Source organism: Antechinus flavipes, chromosome 4 (assembly GCF_016432865.1).
Source record: "Antechinus flavipes isolate AdamAnt ecotype Samford, QLD, Australia chromosome 4, AdamAnt_v2, whole genome shotgun sequence".
NCBI classification, from domain to species: domain Eukaryota; kingdom Metazoa; phylum Chordata; class Mammalia; order Dasyuromorphia; family Dasyuridae; genus Antechinus; species Antechinus flavipes.
The window spans coordinates 338,053,922-338,081,101 of NC_067401.1; the positions used below are offsets into that span (position 1 = coordinate 338,053,922).

The 27,180-nt window shown below is 33.7% G+C and overlaps 2 protein-coding genes across 2 annotated transcripts in view; one reads left to right on the forward strand and one right to left on the reverse strand.

The window, feature by feature from the left end:
• Positions 1 to 27,180, forward strand: part of PCMT1 (protein-L-isoaspartate (D-aspartate) O-methyltransferase) — a 93,384-nt gene that overhangs the window by 10,641 nt on the left and 55,563 nt on the right. The gene's annotated exons all lie outside the window — the stretch shown is intronic.
• NUP43 (nucleoporin 43) lies at positions 46 to 26,972 on the reverse strand. The gene is made up of 8 exons (XM_051997929.1): positions 26,444 to 26,972; positions 23,210 to 23,332; positions 22,732 to 22,809; positions 21,094 to 21,274; positions 13,494 to 13,629; positions 6,986 to 7,137; positions 4,904 to 5,026; positions 46 to 1,879 (listed from the first exon to the last, which is right to left on the reverse strand). The coding sequence occupies exons 1-8, from the start codon at positions 26,561 to 26,563 to the stop codon at positions 1,650 to 1,652; spliced, it is 1,143 nt and encodes a 380-aa protein (XP_051853889.1). The 5' UTR covers positions 26,564 to 26,972; the 3' UTR covers positions 46 to 1,649.

Genomic DNA, 27,180 nt, shown 5'->3' on the forward strand with positions numbered 1-27,180 from the left:
AAGAGAAAATATTGCTAAGAATTTAATGAATACTAAATTAATAAATTATGATTAAGAACATACCTTTATTATATTCAAATACATTTATACTTTCAGAAGAGTTGTCAGGACTGGATACCTGATATAAAATATAAGACTTAAAAAAAATATAAGACTTGAGGGGTTCAAATACAAATTTATTAACTGATGGCCATTACTGTTCTCTAATGAAGAGATTGTCTTAGTTCAAATAATTAACTTCAGTAATTAAAAAGAGAATGGTGATTCATACACTGAACTCTTCTTTCTTCTTCAGTATTATTAGTATTCTAATCTAACATCTCTTTATTCAGATTACTTCATACATGTCTTTAAACAAATTAATGCTCATACTTCATAGAAAAAAGTAGATGTATTCAACTGTTAAGTTTTATTACAAAAATAAATGAAAGATAAAGCAATACTAAAACAACTAAAAATCTGATGAAAATATTTATTTGAATAGAAAAGCTAAATAAAATTTTTTTTCATGAAATGCTAAGGTAAATATATAGTTCTATTATGTCAACATAATAGACTATGACTTAATTCTGAATACTGTTTCATGAAAACTTCTGACTTAATAAACTTTGACAACAAATTTTCATTAGTGTCCTATAATGTTTCACACTGAGAACCCATCAGGTAACCAAATTCATTACTTTTATATATACATTACTCATTGACAAAGAAATTGAGCTTAATAAATTTCCTAACCGCATTAAATGTCTTTGTACAAAATCAGGTCAGGATTTTTTAAATCAAGAAAGTTTAGAATTTTTTAGTAGAAAAAAATGTAAAATATTCAAAAAAAATAAATTTTGTTTTAAATACATGTCAAAACATTACTAAACAAACTAGATTTTCTCATCTTTTTAAAATACTGACATTCCAGATTATAAGACTTTAAAGATAATGCTTATTCCATTAGTTCCAACTAACATTCTTTTTTTCTCAGAAAGCAGACACATTTCATATAGGAAAACCAATGCTGAATAAATGAATAACAGAATAAAACAAGATGTCACTGGCCAGTGATTCCAAAAGAAACAAGAAACTGTTATACTACTCAACAGAAGAATTCCTCTATTACTAGCACAGGTTTGTTAGTTTTAGGTCTAGGATAGTGCCCTTCTGAATGTTTGTTGGATATTTGTTCCATGTACATCAAAATGAAGGACAGGAGGTCTTTTCAGTTGTTAAGGGAAAAGGTAGGACAACTGGAGTTACTTTTTTGACCTCTTTTCACCACTGTTCTCACAATGAAAAATCTTAACATGCCAAATCTTAGAAAATTAGTTTATCTATGCTCATAATTACTTCTTAAACATTACCATAATGTAATATGAAAATTACTGCAAGTAAATTTTTAAAATAAAAGAATTTTTAAAGCATTAACAGTAACCCAAAGATATCTTTGATACTCTTTCAAATGTTCCATCCAAGTCTTACAATTAAGTAACAAGTACACTCAACTATCAAAATCAAAAACTTTTTTTTTCATTCATTTACTAATGATTCCATATTAGAATAAAGGTTCCCATTGAGAAGTTTACATACAAATTGGGATTCAAAAAGTACAATACTGTCAAAATACAGGCAAATCAAAATTCAGAAGTGAGACTTAACATTCATGAGAAAAGTTGTCTAGTAACATAAATTGCTTCTGCATCAGTTCCACAAAGAAGACAAGATCCTAAAACGTCCAAACTGTTGACTGACAGTGTCCTATTTGGCAATAAGCTAGTGATCTCAATACGATCTTTTGCAGGATCCGTGCTGAGCCAAGAACTTATAAGAGATTGGTTAACATTAAGCTGGTTACTTGAAGGATGAGCTAATAATGTACTATTTCTTCCACCTGTGAAAAACATAGTTAACAACTTTTGTAAATGAATATTACATTTGTGACCTTTTCAAATAATATGTATATTTATATTTGAAAGGTATTTGCTATGTGTGTGTGTGTGTGTGTGTGTGTGTGTGTGTGTGTGTATTTTTTTTTGGGGGGGGACATTGGGGTTAAGTGACTTGCCCAGGGTCACACAACTAGGAAGTGTTAAGTGTCTGAGAGCATATTTGAACTCAGGTCTGACTTCAGGACTGGTGTTCTATTCACTACGCCACCTAGTTGCCCCTATTTGTATTTCTTTAATGCTCAAAATATATTAGATTGATAATTCTATCACCCCAAAACATGAACAAGGAAGGGACTTATGGAAATGTACAAATTGCCTGACAATTAATTTGATTAATCTCAAGTACCCATAAGATCACCTTTAAATCTTTATCATAGCAGACATTTTAAACTTTTAGTCATATCAGCCTTTTCCTGAAAATCTACTAATACTAAAATTATCCAAAAAACAAACAAAAATTTCTTAAAAACTAGAGCTTGAAATTATCCACTATGAAATATGTTTAAAAGAACTGCACTTTTAACCATTGTTAGATTACTTGCTGTTTAGGGGAGGAGTTGAAAGGAAGAAAGGGAGAAAAATTTGGAATACAAGGTTTTTCAAGGGTGAATGTTGAAAACTATCTTTGCATATATATATTTAGAAATGAGAAAGCTATTATTAAAATTTTTTTTTACAAATTATCCACTATGGAGTTATTTCATTCTAATCTTTTTTGAAAGGTTTGAGACAGACTGGTCCTAGGACAAATTGTTATCCAAAGATTATTCCTTTATATCCACTGTTTTATATTCTATGAAATAACCGATTTTATAATCTGATAAAAGCATTAGAATGTAAGTTCATCCTATTCAGGAAAGTATTCTCAATACAATAGGGCTATTTACCTCATGTTGTTTTAACATGACTTTGATATTCATGATTAGATCCTTATAGTTTCAATCTTTTTATTCCACATAGTTTGGAGACAATGAATATTTAATATAGTGACATCTGTTGAAAATGTGGTTTTTAAGCTTTTATTAATTAATGTTATATCCAATATCCAACGATTTAGTCTGATAATGGTATGGTTTCAAGATAGCTTATCTCCAGGTTATTTTGAGAGCTGTATTTATGTAAGGGTATTTGTTATTTTTCATCATTTAAGAAAGCAAACTTGTAATGTGTATATTTATAGGCACCAGATCATTTCTTCCTTAAGTATTCAGTAGGCAATAAACTCTCACAGCAGCAGTTTTCACCATTTCCTTGCACAATCTACATTTACTAAATCCAGTTACTTAATGATAATCCTTTTGTGATTTCTGATGGTGATACTCTAATCCTGAATAACCCTCCATAAACCCTTCCACTTCCCAAACAAACCTTAAGTAGCTGGATTTAGTAAATGTAGATTGTGCAAAGAATGGTGGATTTGTAAAGTATCTTCAAAAGGAGTTTGCTTATAGATGAACTTTATTAAATTATTAAGAAGCAGAATTTAAAGGCCCTTCATTGATCATATTTGCAAGAACCCTACCAATAATATGTCAACAGAGAAGAAACTTAACAAGTTCAGTGATGTATACCTATTACCAATCTCTACTATTGTTTGGTAAAGTGATATTACTTATTCCAAAACTATTTTTGTATAATTTTGACTTTTCCATTTTGTCCTTTATGAGTATCTATTGATCTGTTTCCTAATTCTTAACATGGAAATGCTAAGTTTTCGAAAGCTGCCTCAGGATAATGAACCATGTTTTGTTAATATTGTGATTTGGTATATTTATCAAAATACTTTCCAAATCCATTTTGGTGTATTTTACAGCTCTAAAGATATATATCAATATCTACATTGCATTGATGTTAATTACTTCCAATTTATAACTTTAATTTCAGGATGCCAGTAAACTTCTTACTATATCCAGTCATAGCCTTATTGATATCTTTATCCTCAATATGTCTTGCCTGGAGATCAAATTCTTCTCATCCTTCTAAAGCATCCTTCACTCTGCAGACAGACTTATACTTCCATATAGAGATTTAGTCCTGTCCTTCCATAAAATGCCCTAAAACATTTCTTTACTGATGACAATTTGAAGTTCATACTAATGATTTAATATTGAAGGCTCTCTATAGTCAATATACACTATTTTTTTTCAACTTTATCTTAAACTATTCCCTTCCATGTACATTGTTACAGCTAATTTAGATTATCTCTAGTTTTCCCTACTCCACACATATTACATACTTTCCACCTCTAAGTCTCTGTTTATGTTGTTTACTCTGGCTAGAATGTCCTCTATTCTCCCTACCCATCAAGATCAAATGCCTCTTCTTCTATAAAGCTCACTGGAAATGATTCCTTTTGTACTGTATTGAAGATAGTGCTTAAATCTCTTATGCTTTTATCACATTATTTTGAATTAAAGTTGTCTAGAACAACTGTACATAGCTGATAATTAATGTTTAACAGAAGGTATATGCTCCTTTTCACAAACATAATTCCTGATTTTCTTCTACTCCTCCATGACTAATTGGGAAGCAGAATAAATGTGAATTGAGATGATCTGACCAAAAAATCAAAAGCTTATTAACATGTTCTGTATCTCTTCCCCTCTTCCCTTTCATCTTTTCTGATAAGATCGTTAACACCTGTCCAACAGTATGGGGGGAAGAAGCCAATAAAACATAAAAAAGAGCCTGAAGTGTCTAATACTAACCTGCATTATGGAATTTCCTATGAAATTGCTACCAGAAATGTTTAGCTTTGCCCCAAGAATAACGATATATCTATATGTATATAGATATAGATAATATCTATATATCATCTCTCCACATGAAAGGAAAATGAAAGTGATTTCCCTAATGATGAAGATACACATTTTTTCATTTGGCATGGAACAGAAGCAGTTTCATGAGACCATGAAAAAGTCCATGACAAAAGCTCGTGACAAAAGTCTTTCCCCAAGGCTTCTTACCTTGGTGAAAAAGTGATGATTTTTCAGGAACCTCAGTGGAGGCATCCCAATGCCAAAGAGATCCATCTTCAGAGCAAGTAAATAGATGATCTGGGTTGGATGGGTGGAAGTGAACTTCCCACACTACACAAGAAGAGCAGAATAAGTTTTATTTTTGGATAGGCTAGTTCAATAAAAATACTTTACAGCTCTATTGGAATACACTTAATTATTTGTGCAAAAAACTGCTAGAACACAGAGAAAATAACAATCAAAAAATTCTTTGCTTTGGGCCTGGACAGAATGGCAATAAAGGCTATTTGTGGAATAATTCTTGCTAACAGATAAGTGCTTTTAGGCTTGTGATATGCGAATCAAATTAGGGAGGGCTCAAAGATGAAAGTTGTATTACTGAAATGCCCTAGAGTACAGTAAAATGTAATATAATAATTTAAGTTGGCTCACTAGGTGTATATTGCCTATATCAGTATAATTTCAGGAAAATATAAGCTTCTTGAGGAGAAAAATTGTTTCCTTTTTTTGTACTTTCATTTTTTTGTACATTCAGCTACTTTGTAGCTTTGAGCACAATGCCTGGCAAGTAGAGAGGACTTAATAAATACTTGAGGATTGATTAGTTTATTACAAGATTGTGAAATGCTTAAATATCTGGAATTTTCCAGAGATAATTTAAGCTAAGTTCAGGTCCAGGGCTATTAAAAAAACAAGGGGAAACAGAGCCCAAATAGAATTCAATTCAGAAGATACTTTAAGTAACAAGTGGCTTTCTGGAACCAAGAACAGAACTGAGCCTCTAAAAGATAAATTAGCTACAATTAGCTATACTTCGGTTCAAACAAGCCAACCTATGCCTGGATCAAAGACTTGGGCTTTCTAAGACACTAGGTAGGATAACCCACTTGTCAGAGTAATTATACAAATGGTAGCATTAGATACATTCTTGGTATAATGAAAAAGACTGAAGACACAAGAATGTTACTCTTCCAAAAGAAGAAACTGTTCTAAAATACATTTACAAATAACTGCACGATAGGTCTGGAATAAAAATGATAGGGAACAGACTTAAGATTTCATTAAAATTCCTTCTGCCTGGCAGAGTGGGTTGGCATTGTCTCTGCAATTTATTGCCTTAAGAGAACAGCTTAGTGCACTGAAAAGATAAGTGATTTGCCAGTTATGATGTGCCAGAGACAGTCCTTGACCTCAGGTCTTCATGGCTTTAGGGCCAGTTCTATCTGCTTTATCATGTTGCTTCTCACACAGATCTGGTAGATATTCTAATCCTAATTTTCCCAAAACAAAACTAAAGCCCAAATATTCTACTATTTGAAACAATGCCCTACCTCTAGGAATAGAAGGAATGAATTGCTAAATTCTAACTAAATTCTGTTTAGAAGGTTTAGTGTTTATATATTTTCTTTACTAAGACAGGCGACAATTATAAAAAGGGAAATGAGAAAAAAATCTAAAGGTCTGAATGATCACATTCATCTCTTCCTGGGTAAACCAAAACCTTAAAACTTGGAGATGTAACAAGCTGTCTCTTTTCCTTCTAGGAAGGCTATACAGAAAAAAGCCAACCCTTTGATTTCTTTCCTGGGAATAAATATGGCTACAAATAATTTATTATTTCATAGTAGTACTACTAAAAATACAATGAAAGAAATTGTTGTTATTCACTTGTGTATGATTCTTTGTGAGCCCATATGGAGTTTCTTGGCAGATACTGGAGGGTTTATCATTTTTTTCTCCAGCTTATTTTACAGATGAGAGAACGGAGGCAAACAGGGTTAGGTGACTTGCCCAGGATTACACAATTCACGAGTGTCTAAGGCTGGGTTTGAACTAAAATTTTCCTGACTCCAGGCCTGGCACTCCATCTGTTGTGTCATCTAGCAGGCCCGGAAAGAAGGAGCCCTCAATATTTCATGTCCTTTTGTACATATTCTTAGAAAAGTTTTGTTTCTGAAATATATATATAACACAAATGTAAAATGTGGAAAATAGCACAGACTATCTAAAAACAATCTTTTAAAATTATTATGCAAGTCATTAATGGCTTGTTTCTCCAAGAATACTTACTTTCAGCTTCATGAGCTTTCAGCAGAGATACTGGCATGCTACCTTGTCTAACATCCCAAATGCTCAACATTCCATCCTGACCACCTGTGGCTACAACATGTTGTTGGTTGGGATGTCTATCAACACAGTGGAGTGGAACTCTGTCTCCAGTGCTTTTGAAGAAAACACAAAAGAAAAATGCAGTTATATTAGCTTTTTCCCTCTTCATTTCATTTTAAAACACTGACGAAAATTATTTCAAGTGCAAGTCAACTATAAATTATAATTGGTCCCTCTATCTTTAGTAGCCTAAAGTTGCCACTTTCAAGGATTTTCATTTTCTTTGAACAACAAAACCAGCACAGAATATGAGGTGGAAGGGAAATCAGAAGTCATCTACTTGTATCCTCACCTAACAACATATTCTACAATATACTTCACAAATGGTCATTCAGCTTTTGCTTCAGCAAGTAGGAATCTTTATGAGGATTGCTCTAATTGTCAAAGTTTTCTCTTTACCTCAAACCAAAATGGGCTCCTAATTTCCTAACAACTAACTCTACCAAAGTAATTCCAAAATTTGATTAGACGTTCCTTTTAAAATATCTAGAAAACCTGGGGGGGGGGGGGTTAGTGGAATGCACAGTTATTCAGGAAACTTGTTAACTGGTCATTAACATACATCATAGTAACATTTTAGTTTCTGATGCTTCTGTATCTATACTTTTCACACATTCTGTGCACCAGCTCTTTAAAAAGCCTTTTAATTAGTCTGCTCTTCTTAACATAAATTTAAAGTTCTGCTCAGAATCAAGAAATACACTGAAAAAGTAAATTGGACAAGAAATCTTTAAAATATCTGTTAAGTGGTTCAAAATTACTAATGAAATTTCTCGAACTTAACCACTTCTTATTAAATGATACATAAAGTAAAATACACACACACACACACACACACACACACACACACACATATATATATATTTTTTTTTGCCTAAAACCATATGGATTATTTTGGTCAGCAAATTATTCTGTATGTGTAGAAAGATGTAGATATACACACAACATATATTTTGCAGTAATTACCAATTCAAAATGATTTGCAGAAAGAATCCTAAATTAATTATGATATAACTCTCAAAGATATTTATTGAATTGTTTCCCTCTGAAATATCTTGAAATGTAGTTAAAGCTCAATTTTATGTCTCCATGTTCTTCTCAAATTTCTTCTGTATTCAGATCTAGCTATTCTTCTGAACCTCAGGTTAACTGCTATTTTCACATGCTAATTTAATATTTTAGGTATTGTCACAATTTTAACTTAACATTTCCTATAACAATAAAAATGCTAACAAATTACTATGAAAACTCTGAAAACTGTTTTGTACTTCATTATTTATTTACATGCTTATTAATAAGTATTTTATTATCAAACAAGGCACCAGGATACAAAGACAAAAACAAAACAACAAACAACAAAAAACCAAAACTTAAGTGCCTGCCCTCAAGAAAGTTCCATTCCATTAGGGAAAATAAATCTCCATAGTCTACTTGGGGAAATAAGTTCTCATATAAGTAATATACATGAGACTATGTGCAGAATAAATTAAAACAAATATAAGGTACTTAAATGGAAAATAGAGAGAACACTAACAATTGGAGGAATTAGGAAAGGCTTTGTGTACAAAGTAGTATTTGAGCTATGTCTTAAAAGTTAAGAGCTCTGAGTTAGAGGTGAAAAGAGAATGCATTTGAGGATGGGGGACAGTTAATGAGGAGTCCAGTTGACAGGAGGGAGGGCTATTGTGAGAGGAAGAGAAATCCAGTTTGGTTGGACTGTAGAGTACATGAAAGGTAATAATATGTAGTAAGTCTAAAAGGACAGGTTGGGGTCAAGTGTGAAGGGTTCTTAAGAGCCAAATATGTAGTTTATACTTTATTTTAAGACAATGTTTATTAAATAAGGAAGTGACACTTAAGGAAAATAAATTTATGGAGGTTGGATTAGAGAGGCAAGGAAACTTGAGGGGTCACTGAAATAGACCAGATAAGAAGTGATAAGGAACTGAACTTAGGTTGTGCCTACATGAGCAGAAAGGATTTGGTGTGAAATGTTATTAGAGGATTTGGAGTTACTGTTTTGTTAATGTTGAACCTGAGATTTCTTTAGAACATTCAGTTAAAAATCTCCACTATTTGGTGATGCTCAGAGACAGAACTTGGTCTGTATATATAGATGAGTCATCTTCAAAAATTGATAATTAAACGTAGAAGTGATGAGGTCACCAAAAAAGAACATGTAGAGACAGAAAAGGGCCCAGAACACACCCATTATTTTGCAAAGTAGATTACCCCAGAAAAGACAATGCCAAACTTGGATTGAAGACAACCTGAATTTGGTTGCTATTTGGTGATATAGTGTTTTTATATTTAAAGTTCTATTCGAGAATCAAGATAGATGTTGATTTTGTTTATAGAATTAAAGATTTATAGCTGGAAAAGAATATTCAAAGTCTTTCACATTATAGACCAGGAAACTAAAGTAAAGAATGGGTAGTGACACCTGTCAGATTGGCTAAGATGACAGGAAAAAATAATGATGAATGTTGGAGGGGATGCGGGAAAACGGGGACACTGATGCATTGTTGGTGGAGTTGTGAACGAATCCAGCCATTCTGGAGAGCGATCTGGAATTATGCCCAAAAAGTTATCAAACTGTGCATACCCTTTGATCCAGCAGTGTTTCTATTGGGCTTATACCCCAAAGAGATACTAAAAAAGGGAGGGGGACCTGTATGTGCCAAAATGTTTGTAGCAGCCCTGTTTGTAGTGGCTAGAAACTGGAAAATGAATGGATGCCCATCAATTGGAGAATGGCTGGGTAAATTGTGGTATATGAATGTTATGGAATATTATTGCTCTGTAAGGAATGACCAGCAGGATGAATACAGAGAGGCTTGGAGAGACCTACATGGACTGATGCTAAGTGAAATGAGCAGAACCAGGAGATCATTATACACTTCGACAACGATATTGTATGAGGATGTATTCTGATGGAAATGGATTTCTCTGACAAAGAGACTTAACTGAGTTTCATTGGAGAAATGATGGACAGAAACAGCTATACCCAAAGAAGGAATACTGGGAAATGAATGTGAACTATTTGCATTTTTGATTTTTTTCCCGAGTTATTTTTACCTTCTGAATCCAATTCTCCCTGTGCAACAAGAGAACTGTTCGGTTCTGCAAATATGTATTATATCTAGGATATACTGCAACATATTTAACATATATAGGACTGCTTGCCATCCTGGGGGGGGGGAGGAGGGAGGGAAGGGAAAAAACGAAACATAAGTGAATGCAAGGGATAATGTCGTGTAAAAATTATCCTGGCATGGATTCTGTCAATACAAAGTTATTATTAAATAAAATTAAATTAAAAAAAAAAAAAAAAAAAAGAATGGGTAGTGACTTGCTTAGTGTAAAGCAAGAATAAAGAGCTAGGGTTTGATTCCAGATCTTCTGATCTGGATCCAGTGATCTTTCCTCTACACCAAAAATTTTGTCAACTTATAGAACTTTTTTATTTTGTTATCCTCTATAGCAAATGCTGTGATACCAGTTTCTCTTATCTTCACTGGATTCTTTATGTTCTTTATTAGCAGTACATGAGGAAATGCCCAAGAAACCACGAACTATTTATTGTCTTAGGGGATACAATTCTAGCAATTCCTTTATTCACTTCTCTGAAGTGAATCTGTGAGATATCTTTGTATTCAGGTACACTTCTTGTTTTTTTCTAGTTTCACCTATAACCATGTTGTGATTTAGTCTCTTCTGGTAGTATATTAAATTACAAGTCAATGGACAAATCTCTCGTATTATTACTACAAAGGAGGTTTGCACAGGACTAAGACCATTTTAAATTTTTATCTGTTTCATTTAATTTAAAAAAATTTTTTTGTCTCATTGCTATTAGCAGAAAGATCCAACATCTACTGATCAACCTGTGAGTGATGAACCCATCCGAATTTAATTAGTTTTGTCCTTGGACAGCAGACCGTCTATCTCAAAGATCTTCAACTTAGTAAAACCAACCAGAGCTTTCATTCCACTAACATAACTGTAGACAATCTATATTTATTCCTATACCACAACAAAGCATTAAAGTAGGACTTACATGGAAGAAACAATTAAAAACAATTCTTAGTCCCATTTGATTCTTTTGCTTTTGCAGTGCAGAGACAAAGTGGCAAAAAAAAAAAAAAAAAAAAGGTAGAGCTTGCTAAGAATAACAATTTTTAGACTATTTATAAATATTTACTCTAAATATAAGAAATCTGTCTAATAACAAAACATACTTTTAAGAGAAATTAACCAAATCAATATTGATGTTACTCTTAAATAAAACCAGAAAGCATATTGAAACTGTGGCTAAAGAGAAGAAAGCCTTGAAGGTCATTCTTGGAGAGGGATAAAGAAGAAAGCCTTGAAGGTCATTCTTGGAGAGGGATAAAAAGGAAAGCCTTGAAGGTCATTCTTGGAGAGGGACAAAGAAGCTGCCAAAACTGGTTTCAACATATACATACAAAATTAAAAACATTGAAATTATTATTCTTTTTTGCCACTTTGTCTCTGCCACTGCAAAAGCGTAAGAGCCAAATAGTACTATTCAGAAACCTTATGACTGGTCTATTTTCATAGATTTCTTTCAAGAAGAGAATCACAAGATGCTAGAGAGGTGAGCAAAAAAATATCATGACCCAAAATAAAACTATCCCTATCTTAACAGACTGGTTACTGACATGGGAACACTAGATTCTTTTTTTAGTGTTATATTTATTTTTCTTTAAGGCAATTAAATCCTTCCTTACAGGAAGGAAAATGGGGAGGTAAATAACTATTTAAGGATAGAAGATGTAGAGAGGCAAAATTACCCTGGAGACTTAGAGATACAAGAAAACGGACAAGTTGACTTCAGCCCCCTGCCACACTACAAGATAAACAATACAGGCATACCTAGGAAATACTTAAGTTACAATAAAGTGAATCACATCAATTTTTTGGTTTCCTAGTATATAAAGACATTACCTATATTTGGCTCTTTTCAACAATGAGGTAATTTAAGGTAAGTCCAATAGATGTGTGATGGAAAGTGTTATCCATATTCAGAACTATGGAGACTGAATGTGGATCAAAGCATAATGCTTTCACCTCTTCTTTTTCTATTGTTGTTGTTTGTTTGCTTAGGTTTTTTTCCCTTTTGATCTGATTTTTTTTTTTTTTTTGCTTAGAATGATGAATATGGAATATGTTTGGAAGAATTACACATATTTAACTTATATCACATCACAGTGCTTGCTGTTTTGTCCAGGGAGAGGGAGAAAAATCTGGAACACAAGGTTTTGTGAAGGTGAATGTTGAAAACTCTTTGCTTGTATTTGGAAAAATAAAATACTAATTAAAAAAAAAAGAAATGAGAAACCTTTGTCAGCAGGCCTTTTTAACACAATTAGGGAGTGGCCTTATGGTGAGTAGTATAAATGTGCTGCTTTTAAGCCAGTTTCCTATTATCTTCTCACTCTATTGTAATCATTTAAACCCACAACACTATTTTTAAAAAAATAATTATGTATATATTTGGTAAAATGGTTATCTGACATGGCTATGCAGGTTGAATGATTCATCAGCACAGTATGGAAATCAGACCAGCAACTAGAAATAGCAGAAATTAAAATCAGTAAAATCATCTTTCTTCCACAAAAGTTTTCTTCCTAATTTCTTTATTACTGGGAGCAGCACCATCCTAGTTATTCAGGCGCTAAACTTAGGTGCCACCCATGACTTCTCATTCTCTTTATATTCAAGCACTTACAGAGTCTTGTCAATTTTAGATCTGTAATATTTCTTAAATACCATCTCTTCTCTCTTCTGAAATTACTACTTTCGGGGTGCAGACTCTTATTATCGTATATCTACCTAGATGGTTCTACTAACTTACTAGTTGGATCCTCTGCCTTAAGTCTTACTCCATTCCAACCCATCATCCATTCAGCTATAAAAGCAATCTTTCTAAATTACAGATTTCTCCATGTCACTTCCCATTCAAAATATTGTGGTGACACTTTATCATCTCCATGATCAAATATAAAACCCTATTTGGTATTTAAAAGTCCTTCATAAGCTGACCCCATACTACTTTTCAAATATTCTCTCCTACTCTTTCCAAAAATACTTTGTAATAATGTAACATTGGCCTCCCCTTTGTTCATGAACAATTATTATTATTATTATTATTACTTAGTAGACAATTTATTGGTTGAGCTTCTGTGTAGTTAGGCTGGTTTTCTGATTATAGTCTAGTGCCAGGTACAAAAATGAAGCCTTTCCATTTTTGTAAAGCTTTAGACTATTTTATGCTGACAGTCTTCAGAAATCCAAGATCATCCACTACGACAATGTAGCCCCAGGGTAGGGTTTTGGGAGAGGGAAATAAGGAGCAGAAAACAAAATGTATAACAAAACTTACAGTGACAGTATCTGAGAAGGTTCGTTTCCTTGTTGTCTGAAATCCCATATCTTTAACTGTCCAATTGAATTTACTGTAAGAATCTCAGGAGTTCTAAGGAAAGTCACTGCATGGAGTGTACTGCTGTCTGCATTATCTAAAATTTAAAAAATTGCACATCAGTAGTTATTTTTATAAAAAAAAAAACAAAAAACACAAAGCTTGAATGTACATTTCTTCTATTGATTTAAAGATGAAATTCATACTAAATATTCAAACAATTAGGGGTATTATTAGTAAAAGAAGATTTTGAAGCCTTTGATTAAATATATTAAAATATGTTAATATTCTTTTTAATAGTTAATGAAATTTTTTAAAGTGGTAATGCTGGATTTTTAATTTCTTGTATCCCTTTTATTTTTTTAATGTCCTGCAACTGAAAGTTGATCATGGTTTCATAGGCTAGCATAATGTGATTCTTAAGATTTTCTAGAATTTGCCTCCCCCTATTTAATTTAATAACTGTTATTCCTTTAAGTCGGGTCACTCTCCTTGTCTTGTCAACAATAACAAAAAAAATCTTCATCCCTACCCAATATTATTCATCCTCACATTCTTCATTCTTTAAACTCCAGTTCAATTTCAGTTTCTCCCATCAAGATTTTAATGACTCCAATCTTTACATTTGTCCTTTTCAATTCCCTTATTAATTATAGCCAATATCAACAATTTAGTATTTCATTAAGTTTTTTATGAGCAAATACAAATTTTTTAAGATGCATAATTCTTCTATATACCTAGAATCTAAATTTTATCAGAATAAGAATTGTGTCCCTCATAACATCCAGAATAGTTCCAAGCACAGAAGAAATGCTTAAAAAATACTTGCTGAAACTATGCCCAAAGGGTTATCAAACTGTGTGCATCCTTTGACCCAGCAGTGTTTTTACTGGGCTTATATCCCAAAAAGAACTTAAAAGAGGGAAAGGAACCCATATGTGCAAAAATGTTTGTGGCAGCCCTTTTTGTAGTGGTGAGAAACTGGAAATTGGAGATGCCCATCAATTGGAGGATGGCTGAATAAATTATGGTATATGAATATTATGGAATGTTATTGTTCTGTAAGAAATGACCAGCAAGATGATTTCAGAGAGGCCTGGAGAGACTTACATGAACTAATACTAAGTGAAATGAGCAAAACCAGAAGATCATTGTACATGGCAACAATAAGATTATAGAATGATCAATTCTGATGGATGTGGCTCTTTTCAACAATGAGATGATTCAGACCAATTTCAATGCTCTCGTGATGAAGAGAGCCATCTACATCGAGAGAGGACTAAGGAAACTGCATGTGGATCACAATATAGCATTTTCACTCTTTTGTTGTTGCTTGCTTGCATTTTATTTTCTTTCTCATTTTTTCCCTTTTTTGATTTGATTGTTCTTGTGCAGCAAGATAATTATGTAAATATGTATGCTTATATTGGATTTAACATATATTGGATTATTTGCCAGGTGAGGGAAGGAGTAGGGGGGAAAGGAGTGGGAAATTGGAGGTTTAATGTGAGTCAATGTTGAAAAATTGTCCATACAGGTTTTGAACATAAAAAACTTAAAAAAAAAAATGCTGACTGATAAAAATAGGAATGATGTTTATTGTAATGTGACCAAGATTCTTCTTTATATAAAGCTAATTGATTTACAAAAGGATTACTTTAATAGCCATGTTCCATTATAAGCTGAAAACTAAGACATTAGATTAGTGGTCAGCAAATTCCAACATGTGGGATTCTGGTTCACCCTCTTTTTTTTGTACCTCCAGTAAGTTTAGAATGGTTTTTACATTTTCTTTCTTTTTTAAAAAAAATTAAAGCATTTTTTATTTTCAAAAGACATGCATGGATAACTCTCAACTTGCCAAACCTTGTGTTCTAAATTTTCTCTTTCCCTTCTCTCCATCCCTTCCCTAGATAGCAAGTAATCCAATATAAGTTAAACATGTGCAATTTTTCTATAGATCTTTCCACAATTATCGTTCCGCACAAGAAAAACCAGATCAAAAAGGAAAAAATTAGAAAGAAAACAAAATGCAAGCAAACAACAAAAAGAGCGAAAATGCTATTTTGTGATCCACACTCAGTTTCCACAGTCCTCTCTCTGGGTGTAAATGGCTCTCTTCCTCAATGAACAAGTGGACATGCTTTGAATCATTTCATTGTTGAAGAGAGATCCATCAGAATTGATCATTGTATAATCTTGCTTTTGCCATATACACTGATCTCTGGGTTCTACTCACTTCACTCAGCAACAGTTCATGCATCAGTTCTCCAGGCCTCTATCAAATCATCCTGTTGGTTGTTTCTTATAGAATAATAATATTCCATAACTTTCATATACCCTAACTTATTCAGTCATTCTCTAACTAATGGTGATTTTCCAGTTTCTTGCCATTACAAAGAGGGCTGCCACAAACATTTTTGCACATGTGGGTCCCTTTCCCTTTTAAGATCTCTTTGGGATATAATCCCAGTAGAAACACTGATGGATCAAAGGGTATGCACAGTTTGATAACTTTGAGCATAGTTCCAAACTGCTCTCCAGAAAGATTGGATCAGTTCACAATTCCACCAACAATGTATCAGTGTCCCAGTTTTCCCACATTCCCTCCAAAATTTATCATCGTCTTTTCCTGTCATCTTAGCCAATCTGACAGGTGTGTAATGGTACCTCAGAGTTGTCTTAATTTGCATTTTTTCTGATCAATAGTGATTTGGAGCACCTTTTCATATGACTAGAAATAGTTTCCATTTCTTTATCTTTAAAGTGTCTGTTCATATCTTCTGACTATTTATCAACTGGAGAAATTTGAGTCAATTCTCTATATATTTTAGAAATGAGGTCTTTCCCTCTTCAACAATGAGATGAACCAAATCAATTCCAATGGAGCAGCTACATCCAGTGAAAAAACTCTGGGAGATGACTATGAACCACTACATAGAATTCCCAATCCCTCTATTTTTGTCCACCTGCATTTTGGATTTCCTTCACAGGCTAATGGTACACTATTTCAAAGTCCAATTCTTTTTGTACAGCAAAATAACTATGGACATATATACAAACATTGTATTTAACTTATACTTTAACATATTTAACATGTATTGGTCAACCTGCTATCTGGGGGAAGGAGTGGGGGGAAGGAGGGGAAAAGTTGGAACAAAAGGTTTTGCAATTGTCAACACTGAAAAATTACTCATGCATATATCTGTAAATAAAAAGCTCTTAAAAAGAAAGAAAGAAATAAAGCCTTTATCAGAACCCTTAAATGTAAAATTTTCCCCAGTTTATTACTTCTCTTCTAATCTTGTCTGCATTGATTTTGTTTGTACAAAAACTCTTTAACTTAATATAATCAAAATTATCCATTTTGTATCTAATAATGTACTCCACTTCTTTGGCCACAAAATCCTTCCTTTTCCACAGATCTGAAAGGTAAACTATCTATCCTTTATTCTTCTAATATGCTTATAATATCACTCTGTCTTAAATCATGAATCCATTTGGGTTCTTGGTATAAGGTATTAGGTGTGGATTAATGCCTAGTTTCTTCCATACTAATTTCTAATTTTCCAAGCACTTTTTGTCAAATAGTTCTTATCCTAAAAGCTGGAGTCTTTGAATTTGTCAAACACTAGATTACTATAGTTTTTGACTATTTTGCCTGTGAACCTAACCTATTCCACTGATTGACTACTCTATTTCTTAGCCAATATGAAATGTTTTTGTACTGCTTTATAATATAGTTTTAGCTTTGTTACAGCTAGGCCGTCTTCATTTGCATTTTTTCCTTAATTCCCTTTAAATTCTTAAGGGGATGTGGGAATACTGGGACACTAATATATTAGTGGAGTTGCAAACTAATCCAACCATTCTGGAGAGCAATTTGGAAGTATACCCAAAAGGCTATCAAAAAACTTGCATACCCTTTGATCTAATAGTTTTTCTATTGGGTCTGTATCCCAAAGAGGTCATTAAAAAAAAAGGAAAAGTAGCCACATATACAAAAATGTTTGTCATAATCCCTTTTGTAGTGGGAATGAACTAGAAACCGAGTGAATGTCCATCAGCTGGGGAATGGCTGAATAAGTTATGGCAAATTAATGTAATGGAATACTATGGTTCTATAAGAAATGAAGCCTGGAGAGGACTTACATGAATGATGCTAAGTGAAATGAGCAGAACCAGGAGATCATTGTACAAAGCAAAAAGAATATATGATGGGCAACTATAATGGCCTTGACACTTTTCAACAATGAGGTGATATCAGCAGACTAATTCCAACAGACTTTTGATAGAGAAAGCCATCTGCATCCGGAGAGAGGACTATGGGGACTGAATATGGATACTATGTTGTGACACAGTATTTTCACCTTTGTGCTTGTTTGCTTGCTTTTTTCCCTTTCTTTTTGATCTGATTCTTCTTGTGCAGCATGATAAATGTGAAAGTACATTTATTTTTTTTTTAAACTTTTTATTGACAGAACCCATGCCAGAGTAATTTTTTACAGCATTATCCCTTGCATTCACTTCTGTTCCAATTTTTCCCTTCCCTCCCTTTACCCCCTCCCGCAGATGGCAAGCAGTCCTTTATATGTTAAGTAGGTTATAGTATATCCTAGATACAATATATGTGTGCAGAACTGAACAGTTCTCTTGTTGTACAGAGAGAATTGGATTCAGAAGGTATAAATAACCTGGGAAGAAAAACAAAAATGCAAGCAGTTTATATTCATTTCCCATCGTTCTTTCTTTGGGTGTAGCTGCTTCAGTCCATCCTTGATCAATTGAAACTGAATTAGCTCTCTTTATCAAAGAGATCCATTTCCATCAGAATACATCCTCAAACAGTATCATTGTTGAGGTATATAATGATCTCCTGGTTCTGCTCATTTCACTCAGCATCAGTTCATGTAAGTCTTGCCAGTCCTCTCTGTATTCATCCTGCTGGTCATTTCTTACAGAACAATAATATTCTATAACATTCATATACCACAATTTAGTCAACCATTCTCCAATTGATGGGCATCCATTCATTTTCCAGCTTCCAGCCACTACAAACAGGGCTGCCACAAACATTTTGGCACATACAAGTCCCTTTCCCTTCTTTAGTATCTCTTTGGGGCATAAACCCAGTAGAAACACTGCTGGATCAAGGGTATGCACAGTTTGATAACTTTTTGAGCATTGTTCCAAATTGTTCTCTAGAATGGCTGGATGTATTCACAATTCCACCAATAATGTATCAGTGTCCCTGTTTTCCCACATCCCCTCCAACATTCCACATTATCTTTCCTGTCATTCTAGCCAATCTGACAGGTGTGTAGTGGTATCTCAGAGTTGTCTTAATTTGCATTTCTCTAATTAACAATGATTTGGAGCATATTTTCATATGGCTATAAATAGTTTTAATTTCTTCATCTAAGAATTGTCTGTTCATATCCTTTGACCATTTATCAATTGGAGAATGGCTTGATTTCTTATAAATTAGAGTTAGTTCTCTATATATTTTGGAAATGAGCCCTTTATAGAACCTCTGACTGTAAAAATGTTTTCCCAGTTTATTGTTTCCCTTCTAATCTTGTCTGCATTAGTTTTCTGCAAAGTCTGCAAACTTTTCAATTTGATATAATCAAAATTTGTGGAAGTACATTTAGAAAAATTGTACATGTTTAACCTAGACTTGCTGTCTAGGGGAGAGGAATAGGGGAAAGAAAGGAAGAAAAATTTGGAACACAAGGTTTTGCAAGGATGAATGTTGACAACTATCTTTGCATGTATTTTGAAAATAAAGCCATTATTAAAACATTTCTTTAAAAAACAAGAAAAATAAGTTATAAAGGAAAAAGAATATTTAGTGTTAAGTATAGGGAATTAATAACAGATTACAGCACTGCCTACTTTTTTACATGTTTTCTTCTAACATGTCATCCACTTTAATTATCACCTGTATATCCAGTCATCCCTTTCACATCACAATTTTCCCCATTATAATTCTTTTTTTTTTTTTCATTTTTATTTAATGATTACTTTATATTGACAACATTATCCCTTGCACTCGTTTCTTTTCCGATTTTTTTTTCCCCCTCCTTCCCTCCACCCCCTCCCCTAGATGGCAAGCAGTCCTTTATATGTTTCCCCATTATAATTCTGATATAGTGAAACCTAGCACAAGAAATTAAATGGGAATCTTGCAGAAGTTGCAGATAACATTCAAAGATCAGCCAATACAGAAAAAGTTTAAAAACTCAAATGCAAAAAATACATGTACAATATTTTATAATAACCCAAATTTTACAATAAGGTACCGTAAACACCCTATAAAAGAAAAAAATTAGATTTTTCTGGTACAAAGATGGTAGGGCATGGGACAAAATTTTTATGCTGATTCTCCAGATTAGGTATTAAGTGCCACATGGCTAACCCCCAAAAGTGGAAAGAATAACTAAGTCCAAGAAATGTACCTCTAAGTCCTTAGGTTTCCCGTGGTCCAATTCCAATTCTAAGATCCAACTTCACTCCTAATCACCTCATATACTCTAAACTACACACACATAATCCCCAAATCCTCTTAAGCTAGCCTATTAGGATCATAAGATCATAGATTCAGAGTTAGAAAGAGCTTTCAAGATCATTGAATTTAACTTGTTTCCTATAGATAAAGAAACTGAAACCCAGTGAAATGATTTGCCTAGTCACACACATAAATAGCAGAGCCAGAACAGGATCCTGCGCTTCCAAATCAAGAGATCTTTCTCATTACACACATTACTGCATCCTCATTTCTTCTCTATCTCTGTTGATATCACAACAATTCAGCAAGGCCCAAAGCTCTGAAGAGATCTTTGTCTCTTTCTCGTCCTTCAACATTCCTGATGCTCACCGCTCTCAGCCTGGTTAAGTCTTTCTTCCCAAAGTCTTTTATATATGTTCTTTGCTTTTTATTACTATTCTCATTACCATAGTTCAGTCATCTCATTTCTGGACTTCTGCAATAACATTCTGTTCTGTCCCCAAATTCTTCCCCTTCAAATTCTTTTGAAACATTCCTGCCAAATTAATAAAAGCATCACTCTGTAGCCTTCTCTAGCTAATTCATCTTTGGCTTGGCATTGTTTCCCCCAAACTACCTTCCTTTATCTTATGTTACATCTCTAATATTCTGAACTACAATTTCTCAAACACACACTGTGCTTTCTGGCTTCTGCCTGTGGTTCAAGCTATTCTTACTGCCTGTAAACTCTCCTATTTATCTCTATCAAGATATCACTCATTCTTCAAATTCCAGCTCAAAACAATCTCCTCCATGAAGTCTTACTAGATTATCTCAAATAAAAACATGTTGTCATTCCTTTGCATCCTTAAAGCATTTAATTTATATCATTCATATAATATCTTTAATTGAAGTTATTAGTTTACATGGTTTAACTCCCATACTGCAACAATGAGTCCTTTAAGGACAGATTTTCTTGTACATCATTAAATTTCTCATAGCACAGTAGTTCACAGAAACAGGTGACTAACACTTACTGGCCTAAGAATATGAACCAATCATTTCTCTTACCTATAGTCCGCACAGCTTCCTTGTAATCAACTCTGAAGAGATTGATTCTACCATCTTCTCCAACAGTAACAATCTCTGGACTGTTGCATACAATACCAGTACACGGTGCACTCCTATAGGAAGGACTACCTGGGCCAATGTGGTAGTGGGCTCCTACCCATTCTTGGCTGACTGAAAGAGTCTATGTATGATGAAGAAGAGTGAAGAAAAATACCTTTAAAGACATTTGGCAATACAAAAGATCAAAAGCTATCAGATAACAAAACTGTAGCAAATTTTTCTTCCCATGACCTAGTACTTCTAGGTTTGAAGGAAATTAAAATGTCTTAAGTAATCAAAGGCACAAAATGCTTTTTTCTATTTCTCTTCATAGAAACCCTCTTTCTGTACTTTATATTCCACAGAAAATGTAATACTAATGACTAGGAAACACACTTTACAAACCTCTAAAGAAATGTTTTAAAATGATAAAGTAGCATATTTTTCATCATGGAATACCTCTTATTACCAAAGTGGCTAAAAAGCCCTTATGCAAATAAGATTTCCAAAATACTGTACATAAATTTCCGTACATAATATTTCCATTTACTTTATTTGTCTTTCTTTTAAAGAAACAGTTATTGGTTATCCAAGATTACTGTGTTCAAAAATAAGTAACTTTTTTCATCGTGTTGTTCCTGGAAATTACATGATTTCCTGTAAATGATGTCATCAAGAAAATAAAAGTCATAGTTTACATTATTTAAATATATTTCACTCTTTACTTTACTAAATTTGCCTATCATTAAGATGACTTGCATAGGAAGAACAAAAATCAATAGGCTTTTTTTTCTACCTAAAACTTGTACAAGTCTATGCTATTATATGAAGCTACAAGATTTTCCTCCTCAAAGTGCCCTTTATTATTTTCTGAAGGCCAACAAAGTTGGGTCAGATTTCTTAAAGGGGCATTTTGTATGAAGGTTTGCCACTGTCTCAACTTCTACCCCTCAAAGTAAAAATCTAGATGCTACTAGTAGAACCAAATAGATCTTTCCATCCTTTATAGCAAGATGCTCCTATTTTCTTTGAAAAAGAAAGATAGGAACTATAAAGGCAAACTATTGTAGTTATTGACTAAAATGACATATTACTAGGTCTATATTAATAAAATTTTCACTACTTCATGGTAAAGATTATTTAAAAAAAAAAAAGACTGAGTTTCCCTATTTGAACTAGACTGGAAATGCAAGAACTAGCTATGGGCCCAGTATCACTTTTATTGGCATTAGAGTTTAAATCTGCTTTGTTTCCTACTTAGGCCAGTTTGTCTCCCCCCTTATACAACTTGATACCGCCTTTATTTAATGCCAAACTTAGTTTGTACACTCAAACAGTTTAGCCCAATGCATTTCAAAACTCTAAAGTTCAAGCCACCTGCCAGCCTTAGCTTTCTTGGTAGCTGAGAACCACCATATCAAAGAATATTAACTGATCAGAATAGTCTACAATAATATGAACATTTTATAATTTTGATGCCATTCTGGTTTTAGGATTATAAAGTGTAACTTCTTAATTTGTAAGGAAATATTTACATATTAACCTATAAACCTTAGGAACAATTTTATGAATTCAATTTTTGTATAAAATGCTATTTACCTGATTATTTGGATGGTGAAGAAAAATTGTTACACATCCTGTTGATGAAGCAGCTACAATTCTTTCCTGGTCCAAAAACTAAGCAGTAGAAAAATCCTGCTTATTACAGATTCAAAATATTAGTAAAGGATCATACAATTTTACCTAGTGATAAACACAACCACAATTTTAAAGTTAAAATATTATATATTATATGAAACCAAAAATCTTCCATTGTCTATTTCAATTGTATCCTATTCCGTCTTATTTGAAACTATTACACATTGCTTTTCTTTATCAGTAAATGCAAAATAATGAAAGTACTTTAAAAATTACTGTACACACAAAAATATTAAACATAATAAATATTTACATAAATTTGGATTATGCTATTCCTGACCTCAGAAGAGTGAATAATAGAGTAACTCTGGGCTATTTGAATATATTTTTAGAGAAATAATATTTTATAATATTTTAAGTCTTAAAATATCTAGGTTACCTGCAAATCCATTACATCACCATGATGTTTGATGTCACACAATAGCTGATGATCACCTTCAAATCCTCCATCAGAACTCAAATTACCAAAATCTCCAATACACCAGAGTGAAACACTGTTTTCCTGTAAATTAATAATATTTCTCTTATATCAAATTAAGTCCATTTTATAAAATAACAATCTTCATTCACTTCAAATATCCACTATAATTTCTGGTTATCAATTATTTGATAAGTTTAAACCATTCAAATCGTTTCCAATCTGTAGGAACCCTAAGAGTTGGAGGGTAAGGAAGAAGGCAAGTAACTATTTCAATAGGTCCACTAATACATATAGGCATTATTTATTATTATCATTATATATTGTCTCAGATAAGAACACTTATCATGGAAGCACCATATAGGTACCATTTATTATTATCATTATGTATTGTCTCAAATAAGAACACTATTATCATAGAGGCATCAAATTTTTAGAATTCATGAAAAGGTTTTCATTCATTTAAAAGGACCATTAAGCATCTTTATTAAATGAGGGCATTAAGTCTATTAAGTAATAGACTAGGAGCAAAAACAATAGAGATAACAAAATAAGAACTCATAAATGCTTTCAGATTTGTTTGGGATCACACATATAGAAAAATAACCATAAAAAACAGAGTAAGTATATAATAAAGTTATTATTAAAACAAACACAATTGATGGAGCTAAGAACTGGTCCAGCCATTCAAGAATACAATTTAGAATTATTAAAGAGTTAAGAAACTGTGCATATCTTTTATCTAGGGATAACACTAATAGTCTTATATGCAAAAATATTTATAGCTGCTATTTTCATGGTAACCTAAAACTAGAAATTAAGGAGTGTCTATCAATTGGGAAATGACTTAAATTATAGTGTAAGAAATAAGAAATGATGGCCAGTTTAGTAGAAATTCAGAAGACTTTGATATAAAATAAAGTGAAGAATCAGAAAAACAATTTATACAATAGGGTTTGTTTGCTTTTTTAAATATATAAAAACTAACTATTTGAAAGGCAAGAATTCTTATTAAGTAATCATTCACCATGTTTCAAAGGATCAGTGATGAAAAATGTATTTCTCTTCTGAGATATGATAGATTACATGTGCAGAATGAACACATTTTAGAAGTTGAAAAGACATGAATTTGTTTTGCTTGACAATGCATATTAATTACAATTAATTCTTCCTCCTGCTTCTACCTCTACCTCCAGCGGGAGGTAGGAGAGAAAATAAATGCTTACGGAAAAAATCATATTTTAAAAAGTCATGAATAAATTGCAGTGAAAATTCATTGAAAAAAGGGACCATTTTTGGATAGAAGATTTAGGGAAAGCTTTATGAAAGAAAAGGCCTTCAAACAACTCATATTTGGTTCACAAAACACTTTCTTCGCAAACCCTACAAGCTAGCTAAGGCAGGGGTCAGCATGTGAGTGAAACAAATGCTATAATAAGACTTGGTGAATACTTAGTATAACTATCCCTATGCTAGGTCTTAGGGAAATAAAATTAACCCCTCTATAACCCTTATAATGGAGGTTGCATATACAGAAATAACTACATACAAAGCAGCTACATAATGTAGTAGTGTGTGTTCATCTTGAATGCCTGTGAGACCTAGACAATATATCAACACCATGCCAGGAAACTGCATAGCTTCCATTTGCATTGTCTTAGGAAAATTCTAAAGATTACCTGGCAGGACAAAATACCAGACCCTGACAGGGTCCTTTCTCAAACTAAACTGCCAAGCATTCCAACTCTACTGCAAAGAACACTGTCTATTCCCAGCATTTAGCATTTAGTGCCTGGCACTTACTAAATATTTTATCATCTATCTCTTTTCATTTATTCTTTCTCTTCCTTCTATTCCTTTTGTCCTCCATCCCTTCCTTTGTTCAACCTCCTTGCCTCCCTGTTCCTTCCTTCTTCTCTCCTTTCTTTCCTCTCTTCCTTTCCTTCTCTTTTCCTCCCTTTTTTCTTTTTTCCTTTCCTCCTTTTTTCTCTCCTCCCTTCCTTCATCAAATGAGTAATGAAATGATAATCACAAAAACTGCACAAGGAAGTCTGGAAGAGAATTATAAGAATAAGGTTGGGAATTTCAGCTGCTATATAGAGGTTGCTTGGTTTACCAAATTTGGACTTAAATTTGACCAGCAATGAGAAATGATCAAAAACTTTCAAACAGTGTTGTAGCTCAAAGATCAGCTGCTGATTTGAGGGAATCTCTCTCACAAAGGGACTGGCCTGACACAGACTCCTTCAAGTATTCAGTGTCCAGAATGGATTACCGTAGGAAACTTAAGATAACAGATTCTCTTCATTATACAAGTGAGATCCAAAAAACCAAAGTCACATTAAGTGAGCAAGCATTAGAAGAACCCTGCCCTCCCCTCAAGGAGACCTCTAGAAGTCTTGCTATATACCAGACACTGTACTGGTATACTGGGAATACACACACAACATAAAATATATCCACATAAAAACACACATACATACACAAATATATACCTGCATACATATACCCACTATATACACACACACACACACACACACACACACACACACACACACACACACAAAACAAAAAACCACACAAAACCCTCAGTCCCTGCCCTTCAGGGGCTCACATATTCTAATGAAGGTGACAACAGACAAACAACTTTTTACAAGCAAGATAAGTGAAAGATAAATTTTAAGTAATCTCAGAGGGAAGGTATAGGAAGGTCTAGAAGAGGAACCCTGAAGAGCAGAGCTAGATAATTGGTCCTCAGGGGACTCCCCTCATTAGTAAAAGGGAGTTGAGATAAAGACCACTCCAGAATTTATACATATTTATTATCAAACAAATATTGAAAGGTGGCCAGGACAGCGCAGAGAAAGGAATCACTCCGCAGAAGTGTGGTGTAACGTAAAGACTAGAGTTTATTCTTGTGTGACTGGGACAAGAAACCTAACCTCTCTGGGCCTCAGTTTCTTCATTTATAAAGACAGAAGAATTAGAGCGGATGATAACATCCCTCCTAACTTCGTTATCAATGACCAGCAGCAGGGGAAGCTTTAAGCATGGCTTCAAAGCAGGGAACGGGAAGCTCGCGGGGATACTCCGCGTGTGTAAGCAAGGCGGGGAAGGACGGCTGACTCGATGGAGATGCAGCCTGATGGGAGGAGGGAGAGCGCTTTGCGGCAACCTGGCACCAAGGGGAATTACCTCATTGTCCCAAGAGCCAGTGACGAAGGTCTCGGCCGGCTGCAGACTCCCGGGGGGCACCGGCCGCCAGCGAGTTTTACTGATCTTCTGAGACACAAATTTGGCAAAAATCTCTTCCATGGCGGAGAGGTCGTAACTCTACAACGCGCCCAATCCTTGGGCCCGCCTCTTTCAGCCTGCTAGCCACCTGCCCAGCATCCCGATTGGCTAAGAAAAGATACCCGAGATAAGGCAACCGAGGAGAGACAAATTTCTTTTGGTACGCTGCAAAAGTCTTTCGATTTCTGAAGTGTGCTAAAGTGCTGGAATTCTTGAGGGTTTGGGGTGGGACAAAGTGACTGAAGATCCTGGCGCTACCCTTCGGTTTTCCACTCTCCTCTTGAACTTTCTAATGGAACTTCATACCCATGGTCAATATTGTGAATTTAAGAAAGCCCTCCTCTTCATCCCTTAGCCCCATATACCCCATTCTCACTTAGGATCTGTCATTGTAACAATTTACATTTTAATTAAAGCACGATGATAATTAAAATCCAGGAATGATTGGGTGTTTCTGAAAGTAAATGCCAATTTATAGCAAATTTCCAAATTATGTCTTTATAAATTTTAGTTCCTTTTTGTGCTTATACTTTGCTGTTCACCTTCAAAAAACAACTCCCCCCAAAACTGGAAGAAAAGGTCCTCCACTGTTTATTTAATAAACTCAACCTTCCGTGGCTTTCTATTAGTTACAAGAG